We start from the raw sequence: 24,000 nt of genomic DNA on the forward strand, positions 1-24,000 counted from the left end.
CCAGTTGCGCCGCAGCAGCAAGTATCGCAAGGCAAGCCCCTTCTGACGCGTGCGTTTGCACACTAGGGAGGTCTTAGACACCTTTTTGGCCATGAATACTCAACCTGAAGTATGATGTGGAGGGACAGAAACTAGCTAAAGACCAATCTACAACACTCTGCTCTACTGTGAAAATGTGTGGCTTGACATACAGCCTGCCCTCCCTAGGCATCTAACGAAATGACAGGAGGAGGATTGACTTGTGCGTTTCCAAAGCCCTTTTGTGTCATGACACGACAAACGCGAGGTGGTCGTTGAATCGAAAGCTCGCCATAGCTGGAGTGGCTACACTGTGTACGGGCTTAGTGACTGCGTGCGTTATGGCGGCTATAGCATGTGAGTGAGGAGGTAATTCCATGAACTACACACAGTGGGAAGATACTGTTTTTGCTTGTACAAGCGATCGATCCACCGAGTCCGCGAAATTTAACCATCGTGTGGCAGCCGCCGGCCCCACTGAGGCAGTAATACCATTGACTGAGGATCTGAAGATGATAGTGAAAAGTGTAGTATACGATAAATAAGTAGTGTTTCGTGGATATTTTGGTTTTAAAGCTGTCAATTTGTTCGAAGCAAAACGCAGCAGTGCGTACACCACAACCCATTCATGGGGTGGTACTATCGGGCGACACCTGCTTGTTCACATTCACTCTTGCGGCGTGGCTTAACAGGAACAAGCACATTAGCTGCTAATTATTGTTTGCTGAACAATTTATTTTGTTAATATTCCCTGCATGAGTAGGCGCTGAAAATATGGGGCGCTCAAATGCCCTCGCTCCGACTTAGCACGGCCGGCCACCAGCCAACCATAACCCTGTAAACGTACTTCTACATGATAAATTAAAATATCGACGTTCTCGCTTTTTCCCTATACCTCAGGTCCCTTTGCTTGTTCCGCCTTCTCTGCAGAACTCCGCCCACCTCTACTACTCTTGAGTTCCGCTGCCAGCACAGCTTGCTCGCCGGTGTCAACACTCCTTCATAATCCACGTATTTGCCTATACACCCCGCATGGCAGGCAACTGAGATGGTATAGACAGGCCTCTCCTTTTAGCCGAGGTTCGGGTTCCGGGGCCTTGACACACCGCGTCGGGGGCCCCTACACCGCGTTCTGAAGAGCATGCAACTGCTTTGAGGAGTTGTGTGCTACAAAAGCCGTCATCATTTCCTGGCCAACACCAGAAGATGGGGGCCGGGATATCCCGTGGGAAGAACAAGTCCAGCAAGAACCAGCAGGGGCGCCTGCTGGCTTCACCTGCTGCACACAGTCCGAGTGCTGCTGGTGTGTCGAAGCAGCAGCACACACAACAAGCAGCAGCACCTTTGTCATCTACTCCTGAGCGCTGCGTCGCTCTTTACCACCGCGAGAGTGTAGAGAAGGAGAAGGAGCAGGCCCCAAGCAGGCTACGAACTCTCAGGGCCCCGGGGGGTGGAGCCCCCGCGGGGCCCACGGGGGCTCCGTCTAGCCGACGGGCCAGAGGTAACCTCCCTCGCCCTCATACCCAGAGCGCCGTTCAGAGCGCTGAGTTCATAGATGAGGCGCCTAGCACAACGGTGGTAGAAGCGCCAGTGTCCCCTCCTGTGAAGGAGAGTGGAGACAGTGCAGCTGCAGCGGGCAGTCCTGCAAAGTCAGATTTCAGCATCAACAGATCGAACTTCATTCTTGAAAATGCCGGGAAGATACAAACACTTTATGATATTGAACCCACAACACTCGGGTCAGGAACTTACGGCAGCGTCTCCAGAGCTATTCGCAGGTCCACTGGCATGCAGCGCGCGGTGAAGACAATCAGCAAATCGCAAGTCAAGAGCATTGAGCGATTCAGAAGGGAAATTGATATCATGAAAAGCCTCGTGAGACACGCACAACAAGACGCACACAGACATAGCAGCAGCTGGCTTAATGGCAGCAGCAGCAGAATTCCAGCAGCAAACAGCAACAGCAGCAGCCGCAGCAACAGCGGCAACAGCAACTGCCGCAGCAGTGGTACGGTTTAGGGCTTCTGCCTGTCTGGTGTCTTCTTGCGTGCCTAGTCTCAGGCATTTGCACCAACAAAGGTTTTGTAGTTAAGGGGCCGTGAATTTGCTTGGCTGTTTGTGTGTCAATACAACTCTTGCTGTCCCCCCATTTGGTGTATGCGCATTACAACTAGGACTGAACAAGTTTAGTCTGTGCAAATGCTTTTCGTTGCAGGATCATCCAAATGTCGTCAAACTATTTGAGACATTTGAAGATCACCGGAACATCTACCTCGTCATGGAGTCCGTCTATCAAACCCTTCATTTTAATACCCTAAACTCTAATAGCTGCAAACCCTAGATCGACAGCTTCAAATGCTCACGTGCAAGCAGTGAAGATTTCAGCATAAACTGCCAACTGTTAGAGCACAGTTCTAAATCCTAAATTGTTGAATTAACAGTCAAAGTCTCAACGGTACCAAGCCCTGCACGCAGATATTTGGAGGGTTTTGTTTGTGAGCGGTGTACGCAGCAAGATACACTAGAAATGCGTTTACTTGCGTGTGTTTTTGAATTATCTTTGTGCAACCTTGTGGATAGTTTTGTTTCCATGCTTCTCTGTTCTTCAACTGCGAGCCTTCATATCTTTGCCTACACTGTGCGTGTATTGATACTTTCGTGCATATCCTGTACATACAGCACAACTAACGCATAAATGTATAGATATACTATATATGCATTAAATAGGGGTTACACCTTTGCGGTTGTCTCGCGTTTGCTGCAGGCTGTGTGAAGGGGGGGAGCTGTTCGATCGAATTATAGCGGAGGGGCATTTTACGGAGAAGAGGGCCGCGCTGTTGATGCGGCAGGTCTTCTCTGCAGTAAATTATTTGCATTCTAATCACATTATGCACAGGTATGCCGTCTGGTTGTGGGCATGCACACTTGGTTTGGCCTTGCCTTCTTTCGTTGGGTCTTTTCTTCTTTACGGATGTTTCCTTTGCTGTTCTGGCTCTGTTCAGTTCGGTTTGTTTGGAGCCGCTGGCGGCACGCCTTGTTCATTTATGAATGAAGATGTGAAAATATTCATTACGTACATTGTGATGTTCAACATTAGTTGAAAAGGTAGTTGCTCTAGTACACTTTGGTACATGCTTTGCGGATCGTTTTGCCGTCTGCTGTAGATTATAAACAACATAAATATCTTATTTCATTAGTAAAAGGATATTGAGGCTTTGGAGGGCCCGCGCTGGTCGTAACCTCACTTAGACCGAGTGCGGCGTTGAGCGCTGTAGCAGGCAGCTGCACATTCACATGCATGTGGAGTCGAGGAAGGTTTTAGTTTAGATAGGAACTTGGTTTTCTGCATCTGCAGCTGCATACCTTTAGGTTTACTAGGTGCATGGTGAGGTAGGGGTAGTCTTTTTTGTGAAGCTGCACAGAAGGGAGATGCTTATCATAGCTTGCCTGTGTAAACTGGAGGAGCAAACCTGTACTCGATGTATTGTAGCGGTAGGGTAGAACTTAGGAAATGATGCTGAAGATTGTACCCCATTGAATTGAAGTAGATGAAAGGATCATTGGAGCCCTAGGTGGAGCCATGTGGTTACAGGAGGATGAGAGATCAGTGGAGGCGAAGCATATCGTGTTGCAGCATTCATTGTGTTCCATTTTAATATACGGATTTAAAACTACCACTTGTGTTTCTTCCTGCATGCGCTTTTCTGTTTAGTACTACTGTCTTTCGTAGTGCCATGTGCTCGCTTCGTCAGGGCCGTCGATGCTCTTGTCTTCTAGTCTCTTCACACTTGCTGCTTATCTTTATTCGGATTGCCCCCCTGGCCCCTATTCCACTTGTATTCACTTTATTACACGATGTCTTATTTGCTACCTTCCCTGCGTGTTGACGCTTTCGCCATGCGTGCCTTTGCTTCTTCTACTGCTGCACTGGATAGTGTTATGTACTCAGCATAGTAACACTGCTACAGAAATACAGTAAACAGAGGCCTACATGATTAGTAGAGCAACACGGTGGTCTTTACTCGTAATTTTCGCATGCTCTGTTGTGTACTGGGCCGCTGATCTCCGTTGCGTTGGTCTGCCAGTTGTTGTTTGTTGTGAGCGTCGCCTAACTTGTACTTCATGCGCATTGAAAAGTGAAGACTTTTATAATTTGTTTGCGTACACCGAGGAAACAAACTTGTGCGAGATTTGTCTATTGGAGTTGGACTGGACGGAAGCTTTGAATACGCTGACCACTACCAATTCTTATTGATTGATTATATTGATTGATTAGTTTGATGTGTTACAACGAAACATTGACTCACCTTCTAGCCTAATCAGTGAGTAGTGTGCTTGGGTTTACTTCAGGGATTTGAAACCTGAGAACTTTCTCTTTTTGAGTCCCGCAAGAGACAGCCCTCTAAAAATCATCGACTTCGGCCTTTCTTGTCGGTTTACGCCGGGAGAGTTCGTATCGACAAAGGCAGGCACGGTAAGACATTCTTTCTCTCTGCTTTTCTGCCCAGGGTTTTGTCTCACTTTCTTCTACGAATGCAACGGGGATCCATCTGAATAAATAAATAAGTATACATTACATATATGTATATATGTGTGCATGCCTAGAATGCTCCTTCTATTTTGTATGCAAACGTATAGTCACACCTATACGGAAGGATGGGGGCAGCTACATGCTTAGTTTATGAAGAGTTTATTTCGTTTTCAGTTGGTTTCTACGTCTGATATTTTTGCCCGTCTCTACCTGTTGCGCCACTGAGGTTGTACTGTTTTACCATATGATGGTTTGGTTGTTATCTGCCGTCACTCCTCAGGCTTTGTTTTTCCTCGTGTGGGTGTTGTTATGCATGGCATGCCTAACGTATATTCCGTGATGGGCTGATAAGCATCTATAAGCACTGCGTTTGTTTGTAGACTAGGAATTTCTTATCTCGTTCGTGCTTTGTTATGCAGTGCTTGTGCTTGTGTATGGAACGCCTATGCTTGCCATCAGGGTGCTTGTTGACTTGTTTGCTCGTAATGTAAGCCGAAATATTTGTTTTCTGAATTTGTTTTGCGTGTGTCGTGGTTGTTGCGTGTGGGGTGTTCAGCCTTACTACGTGGCCCCGCAGGTCCTAGAGGGTCGTTACGACTACCGCTGCGACGCTTGGAGCTTGGGGGTTATTCTGTACATTTTGTTGTGCGGGTTTCCCCCATTCTACGGCGATACTGATGCTGAAGTATTGGCACAGGTCAAGGCAGGGGCGTATTCATTTGCCGGGCCCGAATGGAGAAGGGTCTCAGATGAAGGGAAAGACCTCATTAGAAAACTCCTCAAAATCAACCCAGATGTAAATATTCTGCTTTGCCTCATGGATTGCACTTTGCTTTTGAAAGTGTATATTTTGTGTATGCGCCTTTAGACATACCTTTTAAGTGCCCGTATGTTTAGTTGTTTGCATTTGCATGTACATGGCGCCGTTGTTGCCGTGCTGCTTTCGGTTTGGGTTATTGAGCCACCTTTTTTTGTTATTCGTATTCCTATGCATTTAGTGTAAACAAACGGTAGTTTATATGGATGTAGTCGCACGCCCTATTAAATGTTGGCTGCGTTTGCATGCTTCTATTCTCATCTTGTTTCTTTCATGAGTAGAAACGACAGTACGCATTTTCATGATGGGGGTGTTCTACGATGGCGAGTTGCGTGCATTCCCGCCTTTTCCAGCACTGCACATTTCTTCTTTTAGGGGTATTAGAGTTGTATTTACTTGCGTTTGTTTACTTTCTATTCGCTACTCAGGAACGGTTGTCAGTAGAAGAGGCTCTACACCATCCATGGATTATGAGCTTAGCACAAAGCAGCCAGAACGTGCCTCTTCCCGTTACTCTCATGGCGAACCTCAAGGTAATTCTTCTACCTGCATTTGCTTGCCTTGCGCTTGGTTTATGCGTGTGGTGTGTTTCTCCTATGTCCCGTGTATATGGTGTTTCTGTCTTTTTCGTGCTTTTTATGCTTACACCCGTTTTCTGTACTTTCTTCGGCTCATGCTTACGGGTGTTACCTTGTCGTTTTCCACGCATGATATTCTCAATTATGTTGTTTACTTTCTGTATGCGTATCCAGTCTATTCAATTTCCGTCGTTATTTGCTCGTCAGCTGTGTTTGCGTTTCTTGTGCTGTACTTTTCTCTCTTGTGTTGTTATTTGTTGCGTATGTTCCCTGGATGTCTTGCTTTGCATATTTACCTCTGACGCGGAGGTTATCTCGTGTCTCACCTCTCGTCTTTTGAACCTGTGTGCATATGTGCTATTTATGCTATTGTTTGGCTAATGCTTCACGAGCATATTTCTGTCGGTTACGTTGTATCCTTCCTGCTTTTTCTAGTTTTCTGAAGCTTTACCTATCACCGTCAATTGCATAGTGGCTCCTGCTTTCTACTGGTGTCTTTTTGACTCCATCTCTTCGTTTATTGCATGTCTTCGTGCCTTCAATTATTAAACCCTTGTTGCGTCTTTTCGATGCATTGCTGCCCATTCACCCACAATATCCCCCTGTGCTTGCATATATCCTTTTACCCTCCCGTGTACTAATCTCTCTTTCCATCTCTCTCCTTGGTGTTTCCACATTTTGTATAGCATCTTTATATCTGTATGTTTGCTGATCATCTTGCTTATCCAATTGTTTGTGTACTGCTGGCTTCCTTTTTTGTTATTTCGCCTTCAGGGTTTCCGGGCCCAGAACCGTTTAAAGAAGGCGGCATTGACGGTCATAGCTCAGCATATGACAGACTCCGATATCGACCATCTTCGCAAAATCTTCATTTCGCTCGATGTTGATAACTCCGGCACGCTTTCTGTCCAGGTAAATGGAACTAACACCAATATAAGGCTTTGGCTGTATTCGCGTATGTCTTTGTTTACTGGTATGCATATATATATATATATATATATGGTTCTACGTACGTACAGCCTCTCGATTCTAGTCATCTCCTAAGTATTCGTTCTGGCAGATGGAGAGAAGTTTGTTTTATAAACTAGAAAGTAGTAACAAGCAGGGCAATAGCCCTGCATTGCATCTACATGAGTGCGTGCGAGCATGTCGATCCTTGAGTAAACGTTGGATATTGTACAGCCCCAAGTTAATGGGTTTTTGTGCGGCGTTCACGTACTGCGGATATAATGTATTCGTTTGGCACCAGTCACTCAGGCTGTCGTATTTCTTGAGCGGCAAACAGTGCAGTGGGAACGAACATGAAAATTCATGTTCACTTTAAGCAAATATATTACTGGATCTCTATTTGTATTATATTCAGTATCACTTGGGCAGGATTGGTGCTTGATGTAATTTCGTACATTTGTTTGGAGCCTTTGCTTGCAGAATTTGCTGTGAAGACTGCAGAAGCATTCGCAGCAGGATCTTACTTGTGTATTCGTTATTTCGCAATCCAATGCTTATTCAGTTTCTTTCGTACTTATTTATATATATATAATGTGCATATATTTTACTTAGGAATTGGAGAGAGGGCTGTTAGAGGGAGTTAGAGCATGATGCATCTGCAACAATATTGCAGGTTTACTTCACTGCAAGGTAATGCGAATGAAATATATGTCTCAGGAAGTGGCAGAGGGATTAAAAAGATTGGGGTGGAGGGAAATACCGCCAGATCTGCAGGCGATTATGGAGGAAGTAGATTCTGATAAGTCAGGGCATATTGATTATACAGGTTCGCCTCTGTGTATTCCGTTTGTTTTCGTCTTTTTGCACGCATTGATGCATCCGCATATCTTGTGTTTATATTCAGTGCGGTGTGTGCTTGCTTTTTGCCTCTCGTAACTTGCCCACCCATCAACTGCCAGCGTTTGTTTTGATTCAGAACGTTTTTATTGATTTGTTTGTCTGTTCGCGTACAAGGCTGTTATCCGCTTTCATTTAGTTGTGTTTAAGTGTTCTTCACTTAGCTTGCGTTCATTTTCTTTAATTTTGTGCATTTAGTTTGGGGAATTCCTAGAAATTTATTTGTTTTTCTCTTAGTTTGCTTTTGCGTTTTCTTTCAGAGTTCATCGCAGCGACAATGGATAGAAAATTGTATATGAAGGAAGATGTCTGCTGGGCGGCTTTCCGCGTATTCGATTTGGTGATTCTCTCAACAAACTAAATTTTTAAAAAAATTCAATTTAAGAAACTTCAATTCATTATATTCAGTTCGTCCGTTGGCTATATAGGTATATGCTTATTTATATATATATGTATATATATATATATATTTATATATTTCTGCGTGTCTCTCTTTTGTGTTATTGATATTAATTGTTTAATTGCATTTATTTTTTAATCGCAGGATGGTAACGGGAAAATATCGCAAGACGAGCTCCGTCAAGTGCTGGGGATGCCGAATGTTCAGGGGGCAGTCGGCACCGAAACAATTTCTGCTCTTTTAAGTGAAGTCGATTTAAATGGAGACGGAGAGGTAATTCTTTTTCTTTTATTCTTTCCATCTTTGTTCATGGGGCCTGCATGCATTTAATATATGCAAATATATAGAATATATAAACGCATGTAAATGTAGAAACAATTTCTGCTCTTGAAGTCAATTTAAATGCAGACGGAGTGGTAATTCTCGGGGCTTGCATGCAGTTAATGAATACAAATCTAATGAATATAAACATAAATACACACGTAAATGTAGAAACAGTTTCTGCTCTGTAAAGTGAAGTAAATTTAAATGGAGACGGAGAGGTAATTCTTTTTATCTTCGTTTATCTGGCTTGCATGCAATTTCTATACAAATAATATATTCTTATATAACTATAACTGCAGATATGAGTGAACGTAAGGCAGGAGCAACAACAACAAACAGCTACAGCAGCAGCAGCAGCGGCTGGGTAGATGTCACAGAGTTGCGGGCTGCAGAGGCATTGGGATGACTGCTTCTTCTGCTGCGTCTGTTGCTGCTGCTGTTTACTGCTTGTGTTGCTGCGGGTGTTGCTGCTGCAGATCGACTTTGAGGAGTTTATGCACATGATGCGGAAGCGAACGCCTGGGGAAATTCAAAGAGAAAGAGACGCGAAGAAGAAGTCGGGGAAAGTATGACGAAGGTGCCTATACACTGCAACTGTATACACTGTAGTTGCAGTGTATGTACACCTCCGTTAGCTGTACCCCGTATAGAGCTGCTTGTGAATCTTTTCTAAGTGTTTATAATATATATGCCTCGACGACTGTACGTAGAAACGCGTATAGTGTACATACACCTGGAGTATGTACATGTGCTGCCTGTACACTGAAATATGTGTACAAGAGCTGCCTATACACCCCAGCTGTGTATATACAAGAGTTGCGTATACACCGGAATGCTGTATACAATCGCTGCGTATTCACGCATATGTACAAATGCTGCCTATACACTTGAATTATTCTTTGTCTCGCAGTGCTGTTGCTGCAGAGAAAAGATTTTTCTCCTTAACAAATAATTCCTGAATCAACTAAGCCTTAATGCATGCAAACAAAGCAGCACTAACGAAGTATATAAACAATAAATGCATATTTTATTATTTATTATATTATTTTACCTAAATAATGCATGCAAACAAAGCAACACAAACGACGTATGCAAACAATAAATTTATTATTATTGTTTATTATAATATTTATAATAAACAATAAATTGCATATTATTATAAATATTATATTTTCATTGCATTACCTAAAAGAATGCCTTTTGTCTCAGCATCTCCACCGCATGCAATAATAAACAAACTGCATATTCATAAAATATACGGAACACCTCCATATTATATATATATATGTATATGTGATATGTATGATATATATATATATATATATATTTATATATAGATGTATATATATAATGGAGGTGATGTTCACAAATACTTGACGACTAAACCGAATATAAACAAATAAACATATATACATTTGTAAGCTTATATATTTATACATGTACAATTATATAGGTTTATATATAACATATATAAACATGAGCTGATTTTTGTTTATATACCAATATATTAATTATATATTTTTATTTTGTTCATCTCTGCTCGCACGTATTTAGTTTAATGAGCTAAGAGCAACAAAGTGTTTAAAAGAAATGCAGTAAAAGTAATAGAAAGGAACAGGATATTCAATTTTAATTGAGTAGCAAGTAATTACAATAAAGTAATTATAATAAATGCATTAAAAAAACAAAGTAATTATAGAAAAAGAACAAAGTAAATATATTAGATGCATTTGAACCAACGAACAAGTAAATATAATAAATGCACAATAACCAACGAAGTAATTAAAAGAAATGCATTAATAGCAGCAAACAAATTATAATAAATAAAAGCAGCAAAGTTATTCTAATACGTGCCGTACCAGCAACAAGATAACAATAAATAACAATAAAAGAAGCAAACTGATTATTATAAATGAAAGCAGCAAACTAATTACAATAAATACACAAAAATAAAAAAACTAATTCATCCCCAAGAAGACCTCCAGTCTGCACTTGGTAAAGTGTACAGCTGCTGCTGCTGTTGCTGCTGCTGCTGCAGCTGCTGCTGCTGCTGATTGTCAGGGTCTATCTGTGCAGTTTGGGTTTGCAAAGCAGAAAAAAGCCTCCACATATCCTCAACTTCTTTTAGACAGAAAAAACAAAAAAACATTAATCAGGAAGAAAACAAATAAACGAAAAACAAAACAAATAAACTTAAAAAATTTTCAACAAAATGTTTCCTCAGGCTCTCCACCCACAAATTCAAACTGCGCAAAACCTGCTGCAGCAAACTCTGCTGCAGCAAACTCTGCTGCAGCAGAACGTGCTGCAGCAGAATGCGCTGCAGCAAACTCTGCTGCTGAGAAAAAATCCTAAAAGGCAGTTAAATGCTGCATGCTGCACGAACCATCTGCAGCAAAGGGCTGTGCTGCAGGAGTAGCTGCTGCTGCAGCACAGGATCTGCTGCAGCTGTTGCTGCTGCTTCTGCTCCTTCTGGCTGCTGTTGCTGCTGCTGCTGCTGCTGCTGCTGCTGCACGCGCTTGAGCTCTGCCTGCCGCAGTCGCTGCACTGCCTGCTGCAGCAGGGGGTTTTGCTGCAGCTGTTCTTGCATTTGATTAGGCATGGGGCTTTCTGCGGCTTGCTGCAGCGCATGCAGTTGCTGGGGGCTCAGATGTGCAGCAGCAAACCGCCACACTTCTTTTGCTGCTGCTGCTAGCTGCTGCTGCTGCTGCTCCTCTTCTCGCTGCGTTTCGTCTGCCTCCAGCAACTCCCCAACTCTGTCTTTCCTCTCTCCTACATGCAGACAATAAATTATATTTGTCTTTAAATACTTTAATTTAATTATTTTAAAAGCAAAAATGCTGCAGACGTGCTGTCAGCTTCAGCAGCAGCAGCAGACGCAGCAGCAGCAACAGCAGCAACAGCAGCAACAGCAGCAACAGCAGCAAAAGCAGCACTGAAGCACTACAGATAAGAATGCCGCTTTGCCTATGCTATGTATAAACATATATACATATGCATATAAATAAATATATATATATATATATATATATACATAGATATATTTATAAATGTATATATATATATATATTTATATATATGTATATATATACAAAGAATACATATATTAGGCGCAAGCATATGTAGACAGACAGCCGTACATATAATGCAAATTTATTTTGTCTACACGAAAGCATCTACTATATTTGTATATATACATATATATATATATATATTAGCACAAATATATATACACACACACACATATATATATATATATATTTATATTTGTTATTTCTTGCCTTTGTCTGTTCTGCCTGTAATTGGGGTGTCAGTGCTAATAGGCGACCTTGTTGCGATTTGCACAGCAGCAAACCGTCTAGGAGACATCCGCAGCAAAGCTAATTGCTTCTCGAGTTGCTGCTGCTGCTGCTGCATGCCTTGAGCAGCGAACGAGCCCTCCTCCTGCTGTTGCTGCAGCTCCTGCTGCTGCTGCTGCTGCTGCACACCCCGCACAGCAGCAGCAGCAGCAAACCAACTCACAGGCACCTCAAAAGACACCCGCTGCATGCGGCTCCACTGCAGCATTCCTTGCTGCATCCACTGCCAATATAAACCCCAAGCAGGGGCTGCAATGCTGCTGCTGCCGGTGCTGCTGGTACTGCTGCTGCTGGTGCTGCTGATGCTGGTGCTGCTGGTGCTGTTCTTGTTGCTGTTCATGCTGTTGCTGCTGCTGTTTTCGTCAGAATCAGCTGTCACCGAAGCAACTGCAGGAGCAACAGTATTACTACCGCCACCAGCAGCAGCAGCAGCAGGAGCAGCAGCAAGATATGCGGAGTGCATGCAGTCTGTTGCGTGTTTCTTTAGTGCCTCACGGGCGCTCTTTAGTGCTGCTAAGAGCAGAGCATCCGTTTCTGCTGCTGCTGTTGCTGCTGTTGCTGCTGCTGCTGCTGCTGCACCGTCTACTGCTGCAAGGCGCTGCTCCTGGCGTGCAGCAGCAGTGCCGTGGAAGCGCCTAACAGCAGCAGCAGCAGCAGCAGCAAGTTGCTGCTGCTGCCAAGACACCAGAGAATGCAAAGCAGTAAGCTGGTTATGAAGAGCCTTCCGCTGCTGCACTTCTGCTGCTGCTAGCTCAGGCCGCGCATGCAGCCAGTCCTCAGCTGCTGCTGCTGCTGCTGCTGGTACTGCTGGTGCTGCAGCTGCTGCTGCTGCCAGGTCGCCGTCTGAGGACCCGCCCGTGACAGAAGCAGCAATAGTTGCAGCTTCTGCTGCTGCTGCATCTGCTGCTGCAGCAGCAGCCCACTCCCCTACTGATGGAGGCCGCTGCAGCTGCAGCAAATCGGCGCCCTGCGGCCCCTTCTGCAGCAGCGCCGCCTCTGAGCGCAGCAGCAGCAGCAGCAACTCGTAGGCAGCAGGAGACAGCACCCCACTAGGGCAGCTTATCGCATCACTGCTCCCGCCGCCTTTGCTGCTGCTGCTGCTGCTGCTGCTGCTGCTGCTGTCTGGCTCAGCGGCAGCAGTAGCGGAAGCAGCACTAGCGGATGCATCTGCTGCTACTTTGCTGCGTCTCTTCCTTTTTTGCTGCTGCTGCTGCTGCACAGAAGCATCTTCCTGTGCATGCACCAGCAGCACGATTTGCTGCAGCTGCTGCACAGACAACCCTACTGCTGCTGCCCACGCCTCCCAACTCGTCACCAGCAGCTCGTCTCGCTGCTGCTCTAACTGCTGCAGCAGCAGCGATGCTGCCTCAACGTCCTTCCTTGCAAGTATTGCATCTGCTGCTGCTGCTGCTGCTGTGGCTGCTGCTGGTGCCGCTGATGCCGTTGGGGAAGTTGCTGCTGGTGCTGCTGCTGGCGGTGGTGCTGCTGCTGCTCCTGCTGCAGTTGCAGCGGTTGCTGCTGCTCTTTCTGATAGTGCTGTAGGCGGCCTTGCTGTTGCTGCTGCTGCCGTTACAGGTTGTGCAGCAGCAGCTGCCGCAGCAGTATATTCGCCGATTGCCAATCTTTGAGGGCCTTCTAGCAGCACTAGAGGCCGCAGCAGCAAAAATGCCCTTGGCTGTCTGTTTCGTTTTAAATTTGTGAAGGGGTTCGTTGTCCTAAGAGTTATCTGTTGGTTTGATGCATGCAGCAGTGTGCGGGGAAAGAAAGGAGAAATCCACCCGCTGCTGGGGTGTATTGGCAGCTTCTTCTGCAGTAGAGCGCCGCAAAAGAGAGGTGATTGTACGCAGAGGAGAAGTAGCAGCAGCAGCAGCAGCAGCAGCGACAGCCCCAGACAGCATGAACAGCGGAGGCTAGCTGCAGTCATTGGATACCTTGCCCTGCTGCTGCTGCTGCCGCTCCTGCTGGTTGCTGCAGTTGCTTCTGCTACTGCTCCTGCAGCTGCTGCTGCTGCTGCAGCTTCTGCAGCTGCTGCTGCAGCAACAAGAAGGAATTTCTATTCGTGCGGCTGTCGCATCTTGTCGGCAGCAGCATAGGAAGAAGGGAGAATAAAGCAAATGATATTCGTTAAATTAGAAGTAATGCAAGCAGAAATGACATAAATTTAAACAATTAATAATCTGCTTCTGAAGGATGTATAGCGAGAGAGAAAAAATGCGCAGCGGCTGTTGGGATGCCGGTACACAAAAGAGTATCCATACTACAACTAGAGAAGCATTTCTCTTTTTTTGCTTCAATTGTGCATTTAAAACCCTAATTTAGAAATAATAATTAAATAAAAAGACAACAATTAGAATAAAAAGCACCAAATAAAGCTTTATGGCGACAGCAGCACATGCAGTGGGTCTGTCTGTCTGCTTGCTTAGATGCTGCAGTCTGTATATATATATATTTGCTCTCGTTTTTAATGCTGCAGCACTTTATTTTTGGTGTATTTATTGAAATAAATATAATTAATTCGATTTATTTTGTTTATACACCTCAAATATCTCCTAGGGGCGCAGCAACTGACGGTTGTTTTGCTGCTACTGCTGCGCGGTGCAGTCATTCAAATCGTCTGTGGCTGTTTCCCTCATTTTTTCTTGTTTTCTTCTTTTTTGTTTTCTTCTTTTTTTCAGAAGTACATTTAACCTCAACAAACAAAGCAGACAGCGGAATTACCTGTTTTATTCTCTCCCCAACGATATATGAATCATTATAAAAGAAGAAAGAAAATATATTTTTAGCTGCATTTCTTGTTATTGTTTCTTTGTTTTAAGAAGAAAATGAAGGAACCACAGGAAATGGAGAAGAAAGAAGGCGAACACGTTCATCATCATCACCACCATCACCACCATCATCATCATAAAGGAGAGAGCGTTTATAGCGAGTATTTATTCTTAGGGTGTATACTCAGCGGCATTTATTTGTTCTTTCTTATGTTTGGATTTTATCAAGAAAAACTTTATAGCATTAAAGACCCTCAGACAGGGAGAAGGTTTTCTTACTCATGTTTCCTTGTGCTTACTGGTTGTATATCTAACGCATTTTTTTCTTTTTTGCTGCTGCTGCTGCAGCACCGCAGAAGGGCTCTATTCTTGATAATGCAGACAAATAAAGAAACAATTAAAGATATTGTTCTTATATCTCTCTCTTATTCTGTCTCTATGCTCTCGACAAACTATGCTCTGACTCACATCAACTACCCGACACAAATACTTGTTAAAAGCGCTAAGATGGTTCCTGTTGTTGTTGGTGGTTTCATCTTCTTCGGTGCGTACACCGCAAACCCTAAACCCTAAACCCCAAACCCTACACCCCAAACCCTAAACCTCAAACCCTAAACTCTACAAACTCTAAAGCCTAAAGCCCAAAGCCTAGACCCTAAACCCCAAACCCTAAACCCTAAAACCGTAAACACTAAAGCCCTAAACAATAAACTATTACTAGTTGTATTGTTGTTGTCATTGGTTTCATCTTCTTTGGTAATTACACCGCAGACCCGAAACCCTAAACCTAAAACCTAAACCCTAATATATTATTATTACTGTTATTATTATTATTACTGTTATTCTTATTGTTATTATTCTTATTACTATTGAAATTATTATAATTATAATTATAATCATTATTATTATTATTGTTATTATTATTATTATTATTATTATTATTATTATTATTATTATTATTATTATTATTATTATTATTTGCCTTACTCTTGTCATTGTTATTAATATGCGTGGTATTACAAATATAATACAATAAAAAGCATTGATATTATTTTAATTATTATTATGTTATAATTGTTGAAATAATAAATATGCAACTATAATGTTATTATCATTTCTTTTATTATTATCATTGTTATAATTATTGTTATTATAATAAATACACCACCATAAAGATAATTAATATTCTTTTACTTATTATTATTATCGTTACAATCAAAGTTATAATAATAATAATAATTATTATTATTACTAAGACCGCCACGACGAGATTTCACCAGCATAAGAAAGAAATAGGAAGCAGTTAGGGTTTAGGGTTTAGGGTTTAGGGTTTAGGGTTTATGTTTGTGTGTGCGTTGTTCAGGAAAGACATATCCGTGGCACGATTATTTATCGGTATTTGTTTTAACATGTTCTTTAGCTGTATTTCAATTGTGTAAGAATGAAGAAAAAGTAATTAAAGGAGAAGCAGCAACAAATTCTTTTTTAGGTGTATTAATGTTATGTGTATCTTTGCTATGTGATGGGTTAACAGGACCAAGACAAGATAAATTATTAGAAAGAGAAAAGCATTTAAACCCTTTATTATTGATGCTGCTGACGAATGCATGCGGTGTGCTATGGTGTGCTGCTGCAGTTGCAGCAGCAGAAGGCATTCGGCCTCTATACTTCTTTCTTCAGCAACCAGATGCTTGCGGTTATTTGTTTGCTTTTGCTGTCTGTGGGTCTTTGGGTCAGCTTTTTATATATCAGAGCATTAAAAGATTTGGAAGTCTATACACCTCAATGTTCACAACATTAAGAAAAGCTGCTTCTACTTTATTTTCTGTGTATATCTTTGGACATAAACTTAACAATAAACAGTGGTTAGCAATTGCTGCTGCATTTGGGGCTATACTTATGCAGACATATGTTAGTAAAAAAAGAAAAACTAAACTTAAAAAAGATGCACATGAACATAAAAAAATCAATTAAATACTTTGTTCGTCTGCCCCCTAAGAATTACTATTCTTTTCTCATTATTTGCATGCAGCGACTCTTTTCTTTTTTTATTCATTTTTCTCGTCTTTTGTTTTATAATCATATCTTTACCCTCGCATGTTGGTAATGAAGAAGAAAAGATATTTAATTTAGTTCATTTACAAAAGAAAAAACAAACAAACATGTATTTAAAAAAGATGTAAGAGACTATGACAGACACCGCAGCAGCCAAACGCAGACGAATAAAACAAAGAAATTTACTTATAACAACATAATTTATTTTTTTATTAATTGCATTTCTATTAAAACTCTCTCAATTATTCATTTATCTCCACCAGGGCGGTGTTTGATTAATACATTAGTTTAAATAGACAAGCATCTGCAGCAACAAAGACAGAAAAAAAAGAGAAAGATAGACAGAAGGAGACACACGAAGAGAAACAAACAAGAGGACATAAACAAGTAAAGAACAGATAAATATAAGTAAAGATAAACAAAGCACAAAAGTAGAAATAACAAGCAAAGAAGTAAGGAAGCAAGCGAAAGACAAACACAGAAAAGCAATGAGATGTAAACGCGCAGAGACAAACAAACGAAGAGCAACGACAAAAAACAAACGAACGGAGACAAACAAAGATAAACAAATAAAGATAAGCAAACGAAGATAAACAAAAAAAATGCAAACAGACAAAGATAAACAACTAGCATCTCTCTTCTTGAAAGCAAGAAAAAGGAAAGAAAAACACAAGACAAACAAACAAATTAAAACAGCAAACATTTTTAATAAACAGAATGATAGTTGTTTCCTCCGCATAATATTTATTTGTTTGTTTTAATTTTGTTTTTCTTCTTATTGCAGCCAGCCATATACACTCAGGGCTGCAATCAATAATATTAGTAATAAATCAGTATTCTAATAATAGCATTTACAATTAATAATAATCATACTCATAAAAATAATCTTTTTGTTATTCTAAGAATAAGAATGAACGCGCTTTAATCGATAACAACAAAATAATAAAATCAAAATGAATATCGTGGAGATACTAAGTACTGCTATTAATATAAAAATGAAATTAAAAAATAAAAAAAAGATAAACAAATGCGATAAAAAGTATAAACAAACTATAGGAACTCCTCTTAAAATAAAATGCTCGAGGCGGCTTTCAGGCAGTGAAGACGAAAAATTTAAAAAGGGTTTAGGGTTTAGGGTTTAGGGTTTAGGGGTAAACCCTAAACCCTAAAACCCTAAGTAGCAACAAATCAATAATAAATGCAATAAAAAGAAAATTCATTTTAGTTTGTTGTATGCATGCGCTTTGATGATAGACAAGGGAGATAAATAAGCAGAAAAGAAAACAAATAATAAAAAGCAGCGAAAGCTGTTAACAACAAGCCAAGCCTAAAGAACAGCCAAAGGGTTTAGGGTTTAGGGTTAAGGGTTTAGAGTTGTTTTATTTATTTTTTTGTTTTATTCCTTAATACAAAACAATAAAGACAAACAGCCTAACCATAATAAACATATGAAACATATAATTGTAATTAAATAAATAATAAATATGTATTTATATATTTATTTATTTATTTATTTTTAACTCTTTTTTACAGCTTGTTTAGGTAGAGACACCCAAATTTCATTCCTGCGGAAGAAAGGAAGACAGAATGGAGAATTATAAACAGCGAGAGTTAATTCGATTTGTTTATTTTCTTCTTTTGCTTTTATTCGACCTTCTTCTAGCTGCCGAATTAACTCATTATCATCTGAACTGCAGCCTCCTCTATCGTGCGGGTTGCTGCCTCTTTCACCTTCCCCTCCCCCGCCAGTGCTGCTGCTGCTGCTGCTGCTGGTGCTGGTGCTGGTGGTGGTGATGGGGGTGGTGGTGCTGGTGCTGCTGGTGCTGCTGCTAGTGCTGCTGCTGCTGCTGCTGCTGCTGCTGCAGGTTATTAGGCCGTCTCGCACGAGCGCACGCAGAATAAAGACAATTTGCTGCTTCATTATTGAGCGATTTATATTTGTATTTAAATCGACAGTTCCTGAAAAGCGGTGAGCAGCAATATATCTCTCTTCAATTTTCTTTATTTGTACGTCTCGATGTAGAGGAGAAGGCAAAGAAGAGCGCGACCTTGCTGACTGCAGCAATAAAATAAATAAATACATAGTAAATCAATAAAATAAATAAACAACAATGAATAAATAAATATAACAAAATAAATTAAAATAATTAAAAAAATAAAAATACATAAATTAAGATAAATAAATAAATAGAATGAAACGAATTAACAGAAATAAACAAGTAAAAAAATAAACAATGCCAAGTAAATTAATTCAATAACAATAAACGAAAGAAACAAACACCCAAAAGAAACCAGTAAAATATGCAAAGAGACAGAGGCGAAGACAGACAAAGTAATTAACAAGACATAAAATAAAGAAATCAACGAGAAAATTAAAACGACAAAACAACAAAAGCAAACAAAACAAAAGGAATTTAAAAAGTTGTCTCTAGATAACCCCTGAAAAAGTAATACAAAAAATAGAAAAGAGGGTTTTATTTGATTTAAATGACAGAAACAAACAACGAAAAACAAGACAGCAAAAAAGGTTTTTTTCTATGTCCTTCAAAGGGAAGAAGAGCGACAAGAAAGTTTAATAATTGATATAAACAACAACAAACAAAACAAAGAAGAAAAGCTTCTATTATTAGCTCTTTAAGAAGAGGTAAAAGACAAGAAGAAGATGTAATATACGATATGTCTGTAACAGTAGCAAGAGCAGCAGCAGCAGGAGGAGCAACAGCAGGAGCGGCAGCAAGAGCAGCAGTAGCAGCAGCAAGATCAGCAGCAGCAGCAGCAGCAGTAGCAGCAAGCGGCAGTAGCAGCAACAAGCATGACAACAAAATCTGCTTATTCACAACATAAAAACAAAAAGAAAAGAAAAATGTATTTATTATATTTATTATTTACTTCTTCTGGAGGAAAGAAACGCATGCCTTCAAAACTGTTGCCTGCAATTAAACACTCCACTGGCGTTGTCATTGGTATTCTCATCCCTGAACAAAAGAAGAAATAGACCAAAGGGTTAAAAGCAAATGCAATTAACAGAGGTTTTTAAATAAGAGATGCATGCAGTCATCATCAACACTCGCCAGCTAGGTAGCAGCAAATAAACAAAGAAAAATAACGAGAAAGAGAAGGAGATAGACAGAGACAAAGAGAGAGGAGATACACAAACACAATCCATCATAGTATTCATCTCTAGTTAATTAATCCATTTGAATAATTTGCTTAAAAATATGCATTTTGTATTTCTGTTATTTGTTTGAATTAAGGCCACAGGTATTTCTCTACAATCTCCGTCTTTATTTAAAAAGAAAAAAGAAAAAATAAAATAGAGCAACGAGACAATTGCAGAAACCAGAAAAAACAAAGTAAATGATGAAGATGTTTTGTATGAGTGAGCCCATTCTGAAGCTTTTTCATTGATAAAGAAAAAAGATTTTCTTTTTTTCTTTTCTCTTTTCTTCTAACAACGAGATAACAACGATAAAAGACAAATAGTGCGAGGCATTCTTTCATTGTTTTAATCACATTGGCTTTTGTTTAAAACACAAACAGCAGCGCCAGGAGGAACAACAACAGCGAGTACAACAAGAAATAAAACAACAACAAAAAATACAATTACAAGAAAGAAATTCAACAACAAGATTATCAACAACAACACCAACAACAATAACAATAATAACAATAACAACAACAAGAGCAACAATAACAATGATGATAACAACAATAATAACAAGAATAATAATAACAATAACAATAACAACAACCAGATGATATTTCAGGGCTTAAAAGTCTAAGGAGCAAACATCAAACAAACGACATCAGCAAAATGCATTTGTTTATTTTGCTTTGATTTTATTTTACTTAATTTATTTTAATTTATTACCTTCTTCATTCACTGGCTTGTCAAACACCCCAATGTAATCTGCCAACCTGAGAAAAGTTTGTCGCGAGTCGTCCGCCCAAGCTGTCTGAAAAAAACAACAGAAAAGAAATACTTTAAACACAAAGTATTTAAGTAAACGTCTATGAACTAATTAATTCAATAAAAAACACAAGAGAAAGGGAAATTAAAGCGTTTCCTCCACCGTCGCTGTAGTTTTTCATGAAGTTTTCTGAACGAGTTGGCTCCGCTGAATTGTATTGAATTTTCCCTCTGTTCACCTCTATTACTGGGGTAGCTTCATAATGTCGTATTTCATATGCAGGAGTCTGTCTGATAATTTCATATGACAAAGTGGCGGCATTTTCCCTCCCGACAACCGCACCCATTGTGGCTGACAGACCTGGAGAAGAAAAATAGAGGAAATGAAGAGATATAAGCGGAAAAGAGCAATTCTTCAAAGAAGTAACAAACGAACAGTATGTCAAAACAGGTTTAAATGAAGATTCTTAATTTCTTACCGATGGAAACCGTGGAAAACAACAGAAGAATAAGAGTGGCAGAGCCCACTGGTCTTCCTCCGCAACGAGAGAAATGAGCCAAGAAAGCAACAAAAAATGCACCGATCGAAGTAAAATTGAATATTTGATTGCAAAACAAAATACTTCTGACGATATTTCAGAAATTTTGGAGACTTCTTTTACAAATTTGTGCGAAATTGAATACAAAATTTCGCTCAGTCGTCGGCCCATGCGTTCAATGTCAGCGTGCATGGCACGGAGGCGACGGCAACTGTGCGCTGAGGGGAGTTTTTTAAACTATATTTTGCTCAAAATAATTCGTTTTTTAATTTTTGAGACCTTCTAAACATTTATTTTTAATGAAGAATGTCTTCAGACTTCAATCCGCCTTCAGACACCTACTTTTTGCCTATTTTCTACTTCTCGCTTCGACAGCCTCAAGCACGATCGCTAGTGTGCGGGCAGTGGCAGTTCTTCTGGACGTATCACCGTAATTTTTTTTTGATTTTGTTTAACTAATTAAATTGAAACAACACAACATATACAATTTTAATCGAAATGAAATCAAACGATAGGCATAACTCACGCTCTTGCTGCAGTTTATATAACAGTCAGCCCCCTGCTGTTGTCTGTCTGCACTTCTTTCGAGAAATGCATGTACATAGACGGCTTCATTTGTTTGATTATTGAATTGATTCGTCTTTTTTTTATTTTTTTATTTAATTAAACTATTATGCCCAATTGCAGACACAAAACAATCAACAAACCCACAACACACCTTCCCAAGCCCTTCCAGCATAAACACAAAAATTCAAATAGCGAAATCTGCACTGATAACAGATTCCTTAGAAACCTTAAAAAACATTTCACAGAAAAAATATATTTATATACTTACATAAATTAAATCTGTATACATAAATAAGCCAATATATAATTATATATATGCATATACATAGACATATGCATATATATATATGCATATATATATATATATATAATACATACATATATATATATATATATTGAAATAAACAACCAAACGAAAACACGCTATGAAAAAATAGACGAAGATGACGGGAAAGCAAACAAAATGAAATAAACAACGAATTAGATAAACACAACGCCAACAACAAATACAAAAAACCTGCATGCAGACAGAAAACCAAATTACACTGCAGTAACAACAATATACAACAACACAAACAAGCATGCAAACCCTTAGCTAGCTGGCTAGCAAGCTGGTTGTGTAGCTAGCTAGCCATGTAGAGACCCAGCCAGCTAGCTCTCTGTGTGCTCGTATTTCTATCTAGCTAGCTAGCTAGGTATCTAGCTAGCCAGCTAGTTGTATGTGCAGCTAGTTAGACGACTAGCTAGCAATGAAGATGACTATCTATCTATCTACGGATCGAGCCAGCTAGCTAGCTAGCTAGCCAGCTATGTATTGATCTATATAGCTAGCTGGCTAGACTTCTGGTAGTATGTTATAAGCAAATAATATTTTATTGTATTGCTGCAAAACAAACAAAAACTGCAGCGCCAAATACACCACAAGAAGAAAAAGAAAAGACAAGATAAGAAGCAGACGAAAAGAAACAAAGAAGAAAAAATAATAAAATAAAAAACAAACAAAGCAAAAAGCAAACACAAACACAAACACAAAAACAAAAACACGAGCACCTGCAGCAGCAGCAACAGCAGCAAAACCAAAGCACCTAAACCCTAAACCCTAAACCCTAAACCCTAAACCCTAGACAACAAAAAGAAAGACAACAGCAGGAGATAAACCCCTAAAAGTTCATAGAATGAAATGTTGAAGCAAAAGAAGAGCGAGAACCGAGAGGCACAGCGTTTGCCCCGCGAGGCATCACAACCCGCTGCTGCTGCTGCTGCTGCTGCTGCTGCAGGTGGTGCGGGTGCTGCTGCATCATATGCGGCTGCTGCTGATAAGGGTGAGGAGGCAGCATGTGCTGCTGCTGCTGCTGCATCTGCTGCTGCTGCTGCTGATGGTAAAGGTACTGCTGATGCTCCATCCATCGCTGCTGCTGCTGCCACTCTAACGGGCTGCCGGCAGCAGCAGCAGCAGCAGCAGCAGCTTCTGCTCTAAGTCTTTTCGCTCTGGATCTCCTGCAACAAAAATACGAAAAATCAAAAAAAGAAATTCAAATAATCACCAGAAGGCGCTCTTTGCTTCATATCCAAGTACAGCTACCTCGCCAGCTAGCTAGCTAGCTAGCTAGCTGATTGGCTGGCGAGCTAAAGGACATGCAGCTAGCTGGCTAGCTAATTGAACACAAGCTGAGAAGGTTTTGCAGTGAACCCGATACTGCGTTTAGATAGCTAGCTAGCTAGCTGTCTATCTACCTATGTATCTGTCGATCTATACAGCTAGCTAGCCAGGCTTACCTAGCCCTCTTGCTAGCAGACGCCTTAGGTTGTGCGCTGGTGGTGCTGCTACTGCTGCTGCTGCTGCTGCTGCTGCTGGTCTCATGTTCGCTGCTGCTGCTGCCGTTGCCTTCTGCAGCAGCATCTCCGATTTGTAGTACAGAGGGGTCAAAGAAAGGAAATCTGCATTAAAAATAAAAAACAAATTAATTAATTACTTTAAACCCCTTTAAATATATTTAAAAATATTATAATGCAAACAAACAAAAATTGATATCTTACAGTGCTGTTATGCCTGTCTTCGGCTGGGCAGAATCGCCTTGTTGCTGCTGCTGCTGCTGCTGCTGCTGCTGTTGCTGCTGCTGTTGCTGCTGCTGTGGCTGCTGCTGATGCCGCCCTCCGTATAAGTCCGCTACAGCTGCAGATTGCGCATTAGTCTGTTGTTCTTGCTGCAGCTGCGGCTGCTGCTGCTGCTGCTGCTGCAGCGGTTCGCTGCCTAAACCAACGCATGCAAAGATAGCGTTGCGCTGTAAACAA

The 24,000-nt window shown here is 40.8% G+C and overlaps 5 protein-coding genes across 5 annotated transcripts in view; 1 reads left to right on the plus strand and 4 right to left on the minus strand.

Moving 5' to 3' along the window:
* Window positions 1-1,224: 1,224 nt before the first annotated feature.
* On the plus strand, window positions 1,225-9,085 carry EAH_00018240 (CAM kinase, CDPK family, putative; the record flags this gene model as incomplete). Its single annotated transcript, XM_013397509.1, has 12 exons — window positions 1,225-1,893; window positions 2,234-2,301; window positions 2,783-2,914; window positions 4,369-4,492; window positions 4,935-5,036; window positions 5,106-5,345; window positions 5,795-5,899; window positions 6,719-6,856; window positions 7,610-7,718; window positions 8,050-8,129; window positions 8,334-8,462; window positions 8,990-9,085. 12 exons carry the CDS (start codon window positions 1,225-1,227, stop codon window positions 9,083-9,085), a joined length of 1,992 nt encoding a protein of 663 aa, XP_013252963.1.
* Window positions 9,086-10,875: 1,790 nt separating this feature from the next.
* On the minus strand, window positions 10,876-11,115 carry EAH_00018250 (hypothetical protein; the record flags this gene model as incomplete). The annotated part of the gene is made up of 1 exon (XM_013397510.1): window positions 10,876-11,115. The coding sequence occupies one exon, from the start codon at window positions 11,113-11,115 to the stop codon at window positions 10,876-10,878; it is 240 nt and encodes a 79-aa protein (XP_013252964.1).
* Window positions 11,116-11,783: 668 nt separating this feature from the next.
* Window positions 11,784-13,796, minus strand: EAH_00018260 (hypothetical protein, conserved; the record flags this gene model as incomplete). The annotated part of the gene is made up of 1 exon (XM_013397511.1): window positions 11,784-13,796. One exon carries the CDS (start codon window positions 13,794-13,796, stop codon window positions 11,784-11,786), a length of 2,013 nt encoding a protein of 670 aa, XP_013252965.1.
* A 4,292-nt stretch (window positions 13,797-18,088) lies between these two features.
* EAH_00018270 (hypothetical protein, conserved) lies at window positions 18,089-20,949 on the minus strand (the record flags this gene model as incomplete). The annotated part of the gene is made up of 5 exons (XM_013397512.1): window positions 18,089-18,094; window positions 18,245-18,748; window positions 19,582-19,667; window positions 20,564-20,648; window positions 20,842-20,949. The coding sequence occupies 5 exons, from the start codon at window positions 20,947-20,949 to the stop codon at window positions 18,089-18,091; spliced, it is 789 nt and encodes a 262-aa protein (XP_013252966.1).
* A 1,919-nt stretch (window positions 20,950-22,868) lies between these two features.
* The window catches only part of EAH_00018280 (hypothetical protein, conserved), a gene marked incomplete at both ends in the record, with an annotated part of 4,131 nt that continues 2,999 nt past the window's right edge, over window positions 22,869-24,000 (minus strand). The window contains 3 exons of the mRNA XM_013397513.1: window positions 22,869-23,205; window positions 23,485-23,646; window positions 23,746-23,990. Of these exons, the coding sequence (XP_013252967.1) occupies window positions 22,869-23,205; window positions 23,485-23,646; window positions 23,746-23,990 (744 nt within the window). The remainder of the gene's footprint in view (window positions 23,206-23,484; window positions 23,647-23,745; window positions 23,991-24,000) is intronic.

Source organism: Eimeria acervulina, genomic scaffold (assembly GCF_000499425.1).
Source record: "Eimeria acervulina Houghton genomic scaffold, Eah_scaff119, whole genome shotgun sequence".
Lineage (NCBI taxonomy): Eukaryota > Apicomplexa > Conoidasida > Eucoccidiorida > Eimeriidae > Eimeria > Eimeria acervulina.